General features: G+C 38.3%; 1 protein-coding gene across 2 annotated transcripts; it reads right to left on the bottom strand.

The window, feature by feature from the left end:
- Positions 1 to 1,420: 1,420 nt before the first annotated feature.
- Positions 1,421 to 13,143, bottom strand: LOC122110068 (JNK1/MAPK8 associated membrane protein). 2 transcript variants are annotated; one of them, XM_042682572.1, is made up of 7 exons: positions 13,000 to 13,143; positions 11,318 to 11,409; positions 10,045 to 10,199; positions 8,610 to 8,816; positions 7,264 to 7,445; positions 4,100 to 4,176; positions 1,421 to 1,937 (listed from the first exon to the last, which is right to left on the bottom strand). In XM_042682572.1, exons 1-7 carry the CDS (start codon positions 13,001 to 13,003, stop codon positions 1,719 to 1,721), a joined length of 936 nt encoding a protein of 311 aa, XP_042538506.1. In that variant the 5' UTR covers positions 13,004 to 13,143; the 3' UTR covers positions 1,421 to 1,718. The 2 variants fall into 2 exon arrangements, with proteins under 2 accessions (XP_042538506.1, XP_042538507.1); XM_042682573.1 differs by having other exon boundaries at positions 11,318 to 11,391.
- Positions 13,144 to 13,482: the final 339 nt, after the last annotated feature.

The raw sequence follows: 13,482 nt of genomic DNA, 5'->3' as shown, positions 1-13,482 counted from the left end.
CGTATCAAAAGTGCCAGAAGTCCACCTTCTAAATGTGGTAGGAAAATGCATTAACAACGAATAACTAACAAAATCAAGGATACAATTGCTGTAACTTCAAAAAGCACAGACAAAACTAATGTAAAGGTGAGCACATCTACTTCCACATTTTGCAACTGTCATAGAAATCTTCAAGGTTTATGAAGTAATTTACCCAACAAGTAGCAGAGCCAGAGAGTAACTGTCTAAACAATACAAATAGATAATATAATCTGTAGCCAGATTATAAGGTTAAGTGCTATTTCGTTTTCATGACTGTCCCTGAGTCTCTTGAAACCTGAAAGCATAAACATCATCAAAAACCAACTATAGGGGGCTAGGAAGGTGGCTCAGTGGTAGAGTGCTTGCCTACCATGCATGAGGCCCTGGGTTCAATTCCTCAGCACCACATAAGCAAAAAAAGAAAAAAAAAGCTGGAAGTGGCGCTGTGGCTCAAGTGGTAGAGCACTAGCCTTGAGCTGAAGAGCTGAGGGACAGCGCCCAGGCCTAGAGTTCAGGCCCCACAACCGATCCAAAAAAAAAAAAAAAAACCTAGTATAGGAAAACATCTATTCTGTATTTCATTCACTCTAGCAGCACTCTGTGAATCATTAGACACATCTTCATTCCAAAATATAACAATGTGAAAAAATGTGTCTCAATAAAGTATGGCATAGAGATTTTTTCAAAAAATGAGACATAGGAAAAAGGGTTTATGTAAGTACATATATTTATTCATTGCAGAAGAAACACTATACTTTTATTCGACATTTTGAGAAGTTACTTCCATAATTAGTATATCCGAACATTTGAGATTTTTGTACTTAAAACTTTTTATCATTGTTTTCTTTACAGGAACCATAATATGAACATGTCTACTACATAGTTTATAAACAAAAAATGATGTATAAATTATGTTCTATTTCTATATTATCAAAATACTGTATTGGCAAAAATAAATAAAAACAACATACTTTATTTCCATGTTTGCTTATAGACTAAACAATTATCTTTGACACTGTACCTCAGTACAGGTGGCATATTAAAACACAATAGGCATGCACAATTACGTTACTGCTTAGATTTCAGAATGTAATTTTGTTAAAAGGAGTTTTGTTTTGTTTTTAATTTTCCTTGTAGTGCGGGGCACTGAACCAGGGCCTTGCATATGGTAGGTAAGCAGTTTATCACTTGAGCTCCTTCATTTTTACTTAGTTTTACAGGCTCTCACCACTACCTTTGCCTGCGCTGGCCTCAAACCTGGGATCCTTCTGCCTCTGCCTCCCCAGGAAGTGAGGCTGCAGGATTTTTTGTTTTGTTTTGCTAGAAGTTCTAGGAATTAAACCCAGAGCCATTACCACTTGAGTTCTGTCCTCAGACCTAAAGTTTTTCTTTAAAAAAAAAAAATGAGAATAATCCATGCTAGATTCCATAAACGTGGTGGCACTCCAAAGAAGAACTTTTAGGCTTTTAGTGTAATAGATAACAGTATGCTGTATAACAGAGTATCATTGGTATTTTATATTTCCAAGTTCCATCGTAAGGCTTTTTAAGCCTAAAAACAAAAAAGTAAAAAAATTCACAAGCATTAAGGTTTGCTGATAAAGCTGTTCTCACATATGACAGAACAGTGGTAACATAATAAAAAAAAACTTGACTTATTAAGAATACTTCTTAGGTTTTCTGGCATGTTCCATACGTCAGTGTCCATTGGCTCCTTCAGAGAGTATCCGTGAAGGTTCAGTAAATTTTGCAGTGAACAAGTAAAAAAGAGCTGGTGTAGGTACCAAAGCCAAAAGGGGTAGGTCTTGCTCAAGTTTATCCACTCTGGAAATGGAGATTATCCCATAGGCATGAAGTAACCAGTGGCTGAAGAGAACAATAAGTCTTTTCTTTCTAACCAGAAGATCATAGCAGTTCTATATCATTTTATAAAAGAAAGAAAAGAGAAACGCATATTATTAACTGAACAAGCTAGATAACTGTTCTCACACAAAGTCATAGCCTTAGAATCACAGAATATTTGAGGTTATAAGGATGTAAGAATCACCCAGGCTTGCTGTTTGCTCTTGGAAACAGCAAGGATTCTTTTGAAAGATGTAAACTACAAGAGGAATTCTTTATTACATTCTTTCTTCCTGCCCCGCCCCATGTAGCTATGACGTAAGAGTTACATAAACTAAGCTTCCTCACCCTTTAGCATTCTCAGAGTATTCTGCCTGAATAACTAGAAGGGAGCAAAAATGACATGTGAATATCCTTATCCTCTTTTACTCTTAACAATACCCTATAATACGCAGAAACTAGAAGGATCAAATTAAGTATCATCTAAATGTGCTAACATATAACATGTAATCTGTAGTAGACAGTCATCTACTTTCTCTTATCATTATATGTGACCCATCAACTCACCTAATGCTGCTTTCCCTGATGCAGGTACCTATTTCTGACTTGTGTGTATAGAATTAAATGAACTATATGTATATTTTATGTAGGAGCGATTTGCAGAGGCAGAGAACCCAGTAGATTTCAAGCTAATTTTATAAGTGCATGCCTAATTTATAATTATATAACAAATATATAACAAATTCAAAAGCCTCATTTGATTCAATCATCCAAACATTTCTCCTTTCAAATCTTTCCCTACAATTGATAAATGTATAGAGCTAATTTCTGTTTTAATTAATCATACTGCAATGCTGACTATAAGGAGCAAAGAGGATAGCTTTAAATGAGAACTGAGTAACCTCCATTAATGTATTCTGTCTAGTGCTTCCACGGATAGTCTTCCTAAAAGTCACTAGGACATCTAGGTAGCCCCTGTGCTTTCTCACCTATATTAGAAAAAGCGACATCAATAGCATCAACAGAGGGCCACATTATTTAGCTTCCCCCCCCCCCCACCCCAGAGCTGAGGACCGAACCAGGACCTTGCGCACGCACCGAGCACGCGCCCTTACGCTGGGCTAAATCTCCAGCCCCGGCCACATTATTTAGAAAGAAAATTTCAGATGACTGTACATGAACAAATAGGCAAAAATACACTTTTGTATTAAAAGCTTAATGAATGTGACTACTCATTTATTACTCTTATTTTTGATTGATAATAGCTTAGTTCCTTAAAAATACTTAAAAATACAATTGTGATGACATGAAATTCTATTTTATTCTACTAACCTATAAATAAGTAAAAATGTAACTTTTGGTCAAAATATGCTGAAATATATATACTTACATATATATACAACATACATCTGTATGTAAGTATATATAGAGAGAGATTTTACTAGAAATTTTTTAATGGAGCATGCTGCTTGTAATTTTGTTTAGACAACTGAAGAACCTGGAAAAGCTCAACCCAGTTTACTGGGTTGAGTTGGCATTACACAGAAACTAATAGCCATTATCTAGAAATGTTAAAAATTATTTTTTCCCAGTTGTACAGAGGTAATGCACGTTATTAAATACATATGGTCTTATCTACATGGGCCATATTGCAGAAATTAATGAAGTTTCTTTAAGTAATGAAAACAACAAAATAGGATTCTTTTTAACAGTGACCTTCCGCTGAGATACTAAAAGAGGCACTTCTCTTCAGGAAAGATCAGAATCAGAACTAATGTGGCTATTACTAACATGATCTCTAAATATAAAAATATTATACATATTAAGGGGTAAAAGAAACCTATCCATAATCAAGACAATACAACCCATCCATAATCAAGACAATAAAAAATAGATGACATACATTCTATGTCATCTATACTTTAATTACTAATTACTAATGATTATGTACTGCAATTATCAGGATAAAGTTTAAAAATTCTGCTTGCTCTGTGGGTAAATTACATGAGATGATTTTTCTTCCTCATGCTATGTAACAGTCTGACTACTTCCTATTTAATTTCTGAAGGAAATAATGTAGTAGAGAGAATTTTCCATAAATTTACTAAGGAGTTAGAAGCTAGGATTATATCCATTAGTCAAGGCTTACTAAAACTACCAATTTTACTTTATCATAGCATATGCACTTATAGTCAGTATGTCAAAAAAAATTTAACAAAGAAGAAAAATTGCTTACCTCTATTTCAGAAGCTGACATGTATACAGCCAGAGTAACCAAAGATAACACTAATATAATGTATGGGAAGGCATAATCTGTAAGAAAAGTATTCATATTACATTGGAAATTAAACATATTTTGTAAATAAAGCATCAAACAAATTCAAAGAGTGTAATTTTCCCCATGGTCAGAAAACTCCCTTCTCAACCAGTTCTGTGAGACTTGAGTCCTATATCTTAAGATATCAAGTCACCCAAAATTTTCTGGGAAAGGTCAGAAAGTAAATGCTATTGACCTTGAAGGCCATGTAGTCTGTCTTAGTTATCCAGTTATGTATGTAACAGTAGTGCGAAGGTAACCATAGAAAAGGTAAAGAGCAATGGGCATGTCCTCTTGCAATAAAAATTTTCAAACAGTAAAATTTGAATTTCATGACTTTTATGTGACAATAAATGTCTTATGATTTCCTTTTCTCAACTTCTTAAAATTGTAAAGGCTTTCACTGAATGAAAGGAATTAATGCCTCGTCCGTGCAGCTAGAGTAGTACTAGATATACATCAAACCTGGGAGTATTGAGAAAATAAAAATAATTTTATGTGTTTTATGGTCCCAAAGAGGAGCTTTGGTTGAGAAAGGTTATGTATAAGAGTACTCCAGCCCTTTGGTGTGGGGTGGGTCTGAAAATCTGCCACATAGTTCCTCTAGTGGGTTAGTAGGAGATCACACTTACAACACTTCAAAGTAAACAAAAGTTTCCACTAACAACTTCCTAACCACTCTCAGTGACTCTCCTCAAGCCCCTCATCCCCCCAATATTGTCAGTTACTATAAACCACAGGTTGTTCTAAATTGCTCAGACTAGTTATATCCTACAACCCCAAATTAATTTCAGCAACATGAAAGAATGAGTTGTTACAAGCCCCCTGTGAGTAATCTCAGCAGACTAAGTTTATACTTGGCGCAAATGAATACTAAGTTCTTAACTCTCCATATTATAGGAAAGGGCAATCTTCAGTAGGGGCAACTACAATTCAGGAATCAGTGCTGTCTGGCAGTCTCTCAATTATGCTTCCAAAACCTCTTCCTGCCTTTCACAACCTTTTCCTTTCCTCCATTTCATAACTAAGAGCTTCTATATTATCAATCCAGGGCTGAGGAATTTGAGGGCTGCCAATTCTCTTTCCAGCCTAGACAGCAATCCAAGCTCCAAACTGGCATAAATTCCTTCCTGTGATCTTTTGGCCATCCCATGAATACTGGGAACTGAATTCACTTCTCCCAACCCCCTTGCTTCCTCTACTATTTGCTGTTTATCCATGTCCTCATTGCTAAATCATAAAGTTACATTGTCACATTCTTACCTACTCCTTCAACTCTAGTCTTAGTTTCCTACTTTAGATAGCCCTACCTTTGAAATCACTCTTGAATTCCCAGTGTTTCTGTTTTTAGATCAGGCAAGTCTGAATGACTGGAATATTCTCTTAAAGGATCCCTCAGGTTCCCTTTCTCTTATTTTCCATTAAGCTATCAAATTGTCTTTCTAAAATGTAAATCTGATTACTCTTCCTTCCAAATCTTTTTACAAGTTGGGTCCTATTTGCAGTAACCTCAAATGCATACCCAGGCATAGTCATACTGGCAAATAACTAAAGTGGGTCAAATCCATCAGGGAGTGGGCAAGAGATAGAAGGGACTGTAGATTTTAAAATGGCAGCCACCAAATAAATAGTTGGTCTGTAGGCTAGAACCTGAAGGATATCAGATCCCTAATTAGCCTCTGATTTTCCTTTGGATTCACTTTCAGATCTACCCTTACCTTGAACCAAATTACATTTTGGAGGCAAAACCAGCTTGGGTCTAATTCTGGATCTGCCCCCTGCTATATTAACAGAAGTGTGTTAGTAGCATCTACTGACCTCAGTTTTCCTTTGACAAAATGGGAATACCTAATCATTATAAATGATTATAAATCATTATAAATTTAATCATTATAAATGATTAAAGGAATGTCACTGATTAAGATGCACTTTATTCATAAACTGCTTTGTTGAATGGAAACTCCTTAAACAACTACTTAAAGATAAAATAAATAGATAAAAGTTTAACATCCATCTCCAGATGGGCACTGGTGGTGGTGGCTCACACCTGTAATCCTAGCTACTCCACAGGCTGAGACCTGAGGACCACGATTTGAAATTAGCCGGGGGAGAAAAGTGTGTAAGAGTCTTATCTCCAACAAACTACTCAGAAAAAAGCCAAAAGTGGCACTGTGGCTCAAGTGGTAGAGCACTAGCCTTGAGCAAAAGAAGCTCAGGGACAGTGCCCAGGCCCAGTTCAAGTCCCAAGACTGGGGGAAAAAAAATCCAAGTGGAAAAAAAAAAGTTGCAGCATCTACATGGTACCCTTTAGCCAGAAGGCTCACTCTCAACACCCTGGTTGGTTCCTCCTAAAGAACATATCCAATATCTTGGAACATTTAATGTCATGTTTTCAAATCCTGGACTGTTCCTTCAGCTATTTATAACTTCTCTACTGTATGTCCTACTAGCGTGTGAGACCTGTAATAATGACTTTGTTGTTCATTTAAGGCACAGGTCAATCTAAATGACTGCTGAAAGAAATGAACAGACTGGCTAAAACAAAACAAAAAAAGACAAAGAACAGATTGGTACTTTTTTTTATTATATGTAAAAGGTATTTATAAAGAACCTTAGAAATTCAAGATCTGACTTAATACTAAACAGTTTATATCAAGACTAATTTCTAACTACAATATGCAAGAAAATTTTTGTTCTTGTTTTCTATGTAGTCTTTAAAATTTTTCCAATTTGAGGGATAACAATTTGTATCATATTTATAGGTTGGCATGTTGAACTGAAAACCCTTTATATAATTACTTTAAGATAATAATTGTTTTAACACTAGTCCAATTTGGCTTGAGTTTCAAATATAACCAATATCTTGAGAATTCCTATTCCATTCTGTTTTTTTAACATTGACTATAACATTTAGTAAAAATATGTACTAAGGCCTCTTTTCAAGGATTAAAGACTGGTTTTTAAGAAAAAGCTGCAAAAGAAAACAAATGTTTATTATACACAATAATATATTCCAAAGGACTATAAATTGCCTTGTATAAACAATATGTAGCATAAATATAAAGCAGGAAATATATACTCACATAGAAGGCCTCCGCCAACCGCCTGCAGCACAGTTAAAATTGGGAAGAAATAGAGGGCAGCATAAATGCTTTTAAATCTATCGGACTTCCCTAAGCCACATGCAATCTTCTTTACCAGGAGAGGCCGGAGCAGCATCATTAATACCAAGCAGAATGCATAATAAATAAACACAATGGTGTACCTGTGGAATAAAATAAAGCACTTGTAACATCAAAATGTATTTATGAACTTTTAGATCCCTTATATTTTAAAATCAGAGATCCTGTATGAAGTCTGATCAATGAACACTCTGATTGGAGAAGAGTTGGCCAGATTCTGTTACATTGCTGGCAAGTTGCAATGGTTCCTGTTCTGAGAGACTGGAAACACATTTACCAAGAAAACATATAAAAATGAATTTGTAGAATTTTGTAGAAATTTTATCTTGAAGAATTTCTATGTGGTTTTTTGTTTATTTGCTTTGTCAGTCGTGGGGCTTAACTCTGAGCCTGGGTGCTGTCCCTCAGCTCTTCAGCTCAAGGCTAGTGCTCTACCACTTGAGCCACAGCCCCACTTCGGTTTTTTGAGTGGTTTATTGTTGATAAGAGTTTCAGGGACTTTCCTGCCCCAGCTGACTTTGAACCGCTATCCTCAGATCTCAGCCTCCCAAGTAGCTAGGATTATAGGTGTGAGCCACCAGCGCCCAGCTAGAACACAATGTTTTAAACAGAGTATTATACAGAATCTTATGACTTTTCTTTTTTTTAAACTAAAATATTCTACTGAAAATTGTATTTGGAAAAACAGGAGAGAAATAAAGTATTAACCCAAGTACTCTAGCAATAATCCTGCTACTACTGAGTGCCTTCTATATGTATGATCTCTCTCCGATGTGTGGACTCAATCTGCCCAGCATTTTTCGGTATTCCCATTTTGCCAAAGGGAAAATTGAGATCACAAGACTTACTAACACACTTCTGTTAATATAGCAGGGGGCAGATCCAGAATTAGACCCAAGCTGGTTTTCCCTCCAAAGCTCATACTCTTTCTTACATGCCAGATACTTGGTTTCTGTTGCACAAGGGGTTCCTTCTTACTTTCTCTTTAAAGAAGGTCTATGAAACAAGACAAAGCTTATTTCATTTTTATATTTACTCCATACCAACAAAAATATTTTCCCTTTTGTTATATTAAGATATATTTCCATTTTCTCTTATTAGAATATATGTCTTGAGAGAAGAAAATCATTCTATGTATCTCCCTCACTGCCTAAAAGATATCTGACAATGCTCAATCTGTTTAAATGAATGTGGTCTCCAATAATCCAGAGTATAGTTTTTAAATGAGCTTAAGTCTGAATACTTACAGTGGGTAGACGGCCTCATGAGTACAGTGCACTGTGGTAATATAGTCAGGACTTGGGTTGTAGAGCATCGTATACCAATCAGAAAGCATCAATACTCGACACGAACGGATATGAAGAACGCCAACTGGATCACTCACAAGTAAGGTGATGATGGCGGCCATGCCACACTCAAATAATGCAGTGATGTGCTGGAGAAGCGCACTGGAGCTAAAGAAGCACAGGGAAGGGGCACCACCCCCAGGAAGAAGTCAGTATTCAACTGGCTCTAGTAAAAAAACATGTATATATTTCCAAAAAAAACCCTAAAACTAAAGTTTTCTAAGTAGATCAGAAAAGTATAATCTTATTCTCTAAAAAGGAATACTCATTTCAGAAAACCAGTATTATTTTAAAATGAAACAGAAGAGCAGAAATTTTTAACTTCATTGTACTGCCGAAGTCTTATTAAAATGTCTTAAAGTTATCTATCTGTAAATCTTATTTCATTGTACTGCCGAAGTCTTATTAAAATGTCTTAAAGTTATCTATCTGTAAATCTTATTTATTTATTTATTTATTTATTTTTGGGTCGGGTCGTGGGGCCTGAACTCTTGGCCTGGGCGCTGTCCCTTAGCTCTTTAGCTCAAGGCTAGTGCTCTACCACTTGAGCCACAGCGCCACTTCCAGCTTTTTTTTTCCCCTGCTTATGTGGTGCTGAGGAATGGAACCCAGAGCCTCATGCATGCAAGGCAAGTGCTCTACCACCTTCCCAGCCCAATCATTTTTAATTATCTTGATAGAAGGAAAAATTCTGAGAAGTGTGAGGAACTAAAAGCAGTATGACAGAAACAAAGTTGGAACTGGACTCTCCATTCCCAGTAGCATCCTTATAACTTTCATATCTAAGAGAGGTACTGGTGGCTCATGCCTATAATCCCACCTATTCAAGAGGCTGAGCTCTGAGAATTGCGGTTCAAAGCCAGCCTAGGCAAAAAACGTTTCTGAGACTCTTATCTCCAACCAAGTGTCTAAAAATGAGACTGAGAACTGTGGTTCAAAGTGGCAGAGTACCAACCTTGAGCAGGGAGAGCACTCAAGCCCTAAGGTCACAACGAACCTTTAGATCTAGCCTCAACGTGTCTTTCGGACTCTCTTTATATTGTATTCCTTTTATGTGCAGCCTAGACTCTGTCCAATTCAGACCACAGTTGTTACACATACATCTCATTATTTATGCTGTTTTTTCCTGCCTAAAAGTTATTTCATTAAAATTATTTTCAGATTTCCCCAGGCACAATGTGTCTACATTCTTCATGACCTAAAAGCATTCTGTCAGTGGAAGACTGTATACTTAACACATACTTAACACATATACTCGCAGCATGAAAATGGATAACAAATGGTAATTAGTCCAACACCACTCCATGTAGACACGTTCATAAATGTCCATGCTCACCTCTTTTTCCCTGAGTACCATTCAATGAAGAACCAATGTAAAATAAGAGGCAGCATAGCCATAAATCCAAGATAGAGCCAATCATAGAGCTCTGGAGACCCTGTGCAAGGCTGACAGTACTTCTGTGCATTTGTCCTCTGTCCTCTGGGGCACACCTACAAGATACAAAAAATATTTTATAGAAAGAGAGATTATAGTATTAACTCTCCTCCAATGTGATTCTGTAAGACATACTATTTTAAACATTTAAATTTGTATGTATAGTTTTTAGAATTAAAAAAAAAAAGGTGGGCGGGAGGACCTGGTATGGGAGTCCATGTTAGTAATCCCAGCTAGTGGGTGAGGGGAGGGATCAGGATCTTGGCTCAAAGTATTGGTCGGGGTGAGGTAAGGGGATGTTATTAGTGAGACAAGTAGCTCAACAAACAAGCTAGACTATGCAATGGAGCACACTGATATCCCAGCTACAAAGGAGCTGCGGATAAGGGGATCACAGTTTGTGACTAGGTCTGGGCAAAAATTACAAGATCCTATTCAGAAAATAAGTGAATAAGAGCTGGGAGCCTGGTGAAGTAGCAGAGTCCCTGCCTAGAAAGCACATGGCCTGAGTTCAAACTCTAGTACTCCAAAAGAAGAAAAATCTACTTTGTTTTATAAAATGCTCATAAAATATTCTTAGAAGGAACATTTTTAAAATATTATATTTATTTAGTTAAAATGGTTAAGGAACATCTAATAAAAAAAAACTACTTGGTAACATTACATAAAAAAAAAAATATACAGCCAGGCTCATGTCTGTAAGCCTACCTAAGGATTGAAGCTAGCCTGGAGATTCTTATCTCCAATTAACCAGCAAAAAGGATGTGTGGGTATGGTTCAAGGGGGAAAGCATCAGCCTTGAGCAAAAAAGCCAAGTGAGAGCCCAGAGTTCAAGTCCCAATACTGATGCAAAAAAATAAATAAAATGAATAAAGACATAAATATGAATAGCGCATTAATGAATGAATGAGTTCTAGAGTGTTAATATTAACTTCTATACAAGGCACTATGCTAAATAATTTGAAAAATTACTACAAAATTATAAAATACTTTAAAATATTCAGCTGTGAAATCAAGATGTAACATTTATCAATATAACAATACAAAGATTCTATTAATGTCTCCATACTGTTTTATAAATTGAGTATATTTAAGAAAAAGGATTCTATATGTGAAAATATTTCAAAAGCAAATAAATAAAACAAATGAAATAACATACAAACAAGAAACTTACCCCACATTCACCATAGATTTCAGTTGAGCCATTTTTAAATAATAGGGTCTTCCCACAATAAAGTCCAAGGCATGCTGGTTGGATATCGACAGCTTTTTAAAAACAAATGCCAGTAAAGTAACATCTTTTGATTATTAAAAAAATATATAATAGCTGAAGCACTTTGCAGAAGTATCTCGACAATTTCAGTTTTTAAATGACCTATGTATTATTCAAAAACTTTGATGCATTTTAAATTTCTTCTTTCACGCTGTGACACTAAGCATTGTTACACTCGAACCTTGCTGATAATTTAGTGTGCCTTACCATGAACTTCCTCAACCAGCAGAGCAGGTTAAATCCCCAGAACTAATAGTCCAACCCAGTGTGTCTTCAATAGAGCACCAATAAAGGTGTATTGTGCCCAGTGAGAACATTAAGCACACAAACAACCTATTGCCACTTTTGTTCTTAACAGAACTCAGTCATAACAGAGAAACTGAAATGTTGTAGTTTCAGAAGAGGTCAGGCCTTTTGAGGACAGGTGGAAATTAAATCAGGGCTGTCACTGGGCCTCTGCTCATATTTGGGAACCACTATGTTAGAATCAATTCCTTAACCTTAAGGGTTACAACAGTTCTTTTTTTATACAAAGGAGGGATGAGGGAAGCGCCTCAAGACCCTAAAGATCATCCTGGACTTCATCCATAAGGAGAAATTACTGGGAATGTTTTTCAGCAGTGATACTTGATTCCTGTCCTTCCCTGATTCACTGGTTCTTAACATGCACTGATGGAGGACAGTCTCTGCCCCCTAAGACCCTACCGACTAAAGTAGAACAGACCTCAAACCACTGGGGTCTGAATGTGAATTTAGAAGAAGTATGCATTTTATGACATGAATAATGAGCGAACTCTCAACTGTTTCACGAATTGACAAATCTGCAGCCTGTCTGGTCCCCAGGGCCCTTTCTCCTTTCAACTCCCAAGAGTTGATCTCTTTTTCCCTGTGTGTGCTGCTGAGAGGAAAACAGAAAATCTAAAACGCCTCGGGCTTAGTATTTTCATTGACTATGTTGGGGTGGTTTCTTTTCTTTCAGTGGCACAGGCTTCTTGACGTTGGAACTTATCTTTGAAACCAATTTTATCTCAGTGTGCTAGACATATGAAAGCAAGCAGCCTTTCAGATTTTTTGGCAGAAATTAAGGCGCTAGAAACTTCTGCAAGGGCTTTCTACCTAATAGATGCTTAATTCATCTGAAGGTAAATTTGAGTTGTTGTTTTTCAAAAACCCAAGGCCGGTGACTTGGTCACAGTAACTGCAGCTATCCAATCTACCCAAGAAAACCCTGGCTCCAAAGGCCCATCTGCTTTCATTTCCTTCAGTGAGGCACGGCTTTCCTCGCTCTTGCGTTCCCTCCTCTTTTCTGCAATGGTCTCGTCCCATCGTGAAGGCCCCGCGGAAGCTGGACCGCAAGCCGCACAATCGGCCTGTTTCCTTCCCCGTCCGCACTAACGCGGCTCCGCGCAGGCGTCCTCCGCGCGAACCTCCAGACCCAAGTGACACTGGCACACCACACCGGCTCGACCTCCCCGGCGCCCGGCTGCAGTCCACGGCCCGCCCCGGGACGGCCGGAGCCCCGGAGCGCCGCACCCACGGCCGGATCAACCTTGACGCTTCCGGCAACCTCGACGACCACTCACCCATTGGGCGCTCCTAGGCTTCACTCCTGAAGCTCAGGAACCAACGGACCCGACGGTCCTGCCCGGACATCCGGGCCACAGCGGCCTTCGCGGCTCCGCCTCCCAGTAACCAGGACGACTGCTCTGAAGCCCCGCCCTGCCGCTCGGTCTTGGTTCTGAAGCTCCGCCTCCACTTCCTGGTTTAGGCTCTGAAGCTCCGCCTTGCTTCCTAAACTGGGCATCATAGCCCCGCCCCCGCCACTCGGTCTAGACTCTGAAGCTCCGCCCCACTGCCTGGTCTCGGCTTGGAGACCCCGCTCCCACACGTCTGCGCTCAGAGGCCCCGCCCCCGCTCTTTGTCTCAGCTTGGAGGCCACGCCCCCGCTCGTCGTCACGGATTGGAGGCCCCGCCCCTGCTAGTTGTCTCGGCTTGAGGCCCCGCCCTCCGCTCGTCCTCTCGGCTTGGAGGTCCCGCCCCCGCTCGTCTTCACGGATTGGAGGCCC

The sequence above is a fragment of the Dipodomys spectabilis genome, unplaced genomic scaffold (genome assembly GCF_019054845.1).
Source record: "Dipodomys spectabilis isolate Male_0828 unplaced genomic scaffold, ASM1905484v1 ptg000073l, whole genome shotgun sequence".
Taxonomy (NCBI): Eukaryota; Metazoa; Chordata; class Mammalia; order Rodentia; family Heteromyidae; genus Dipodomys; species Dipodomys spectabilis.
This window is presented reverse-complemented; position numbering and strand designations above follow the sequence as displayed.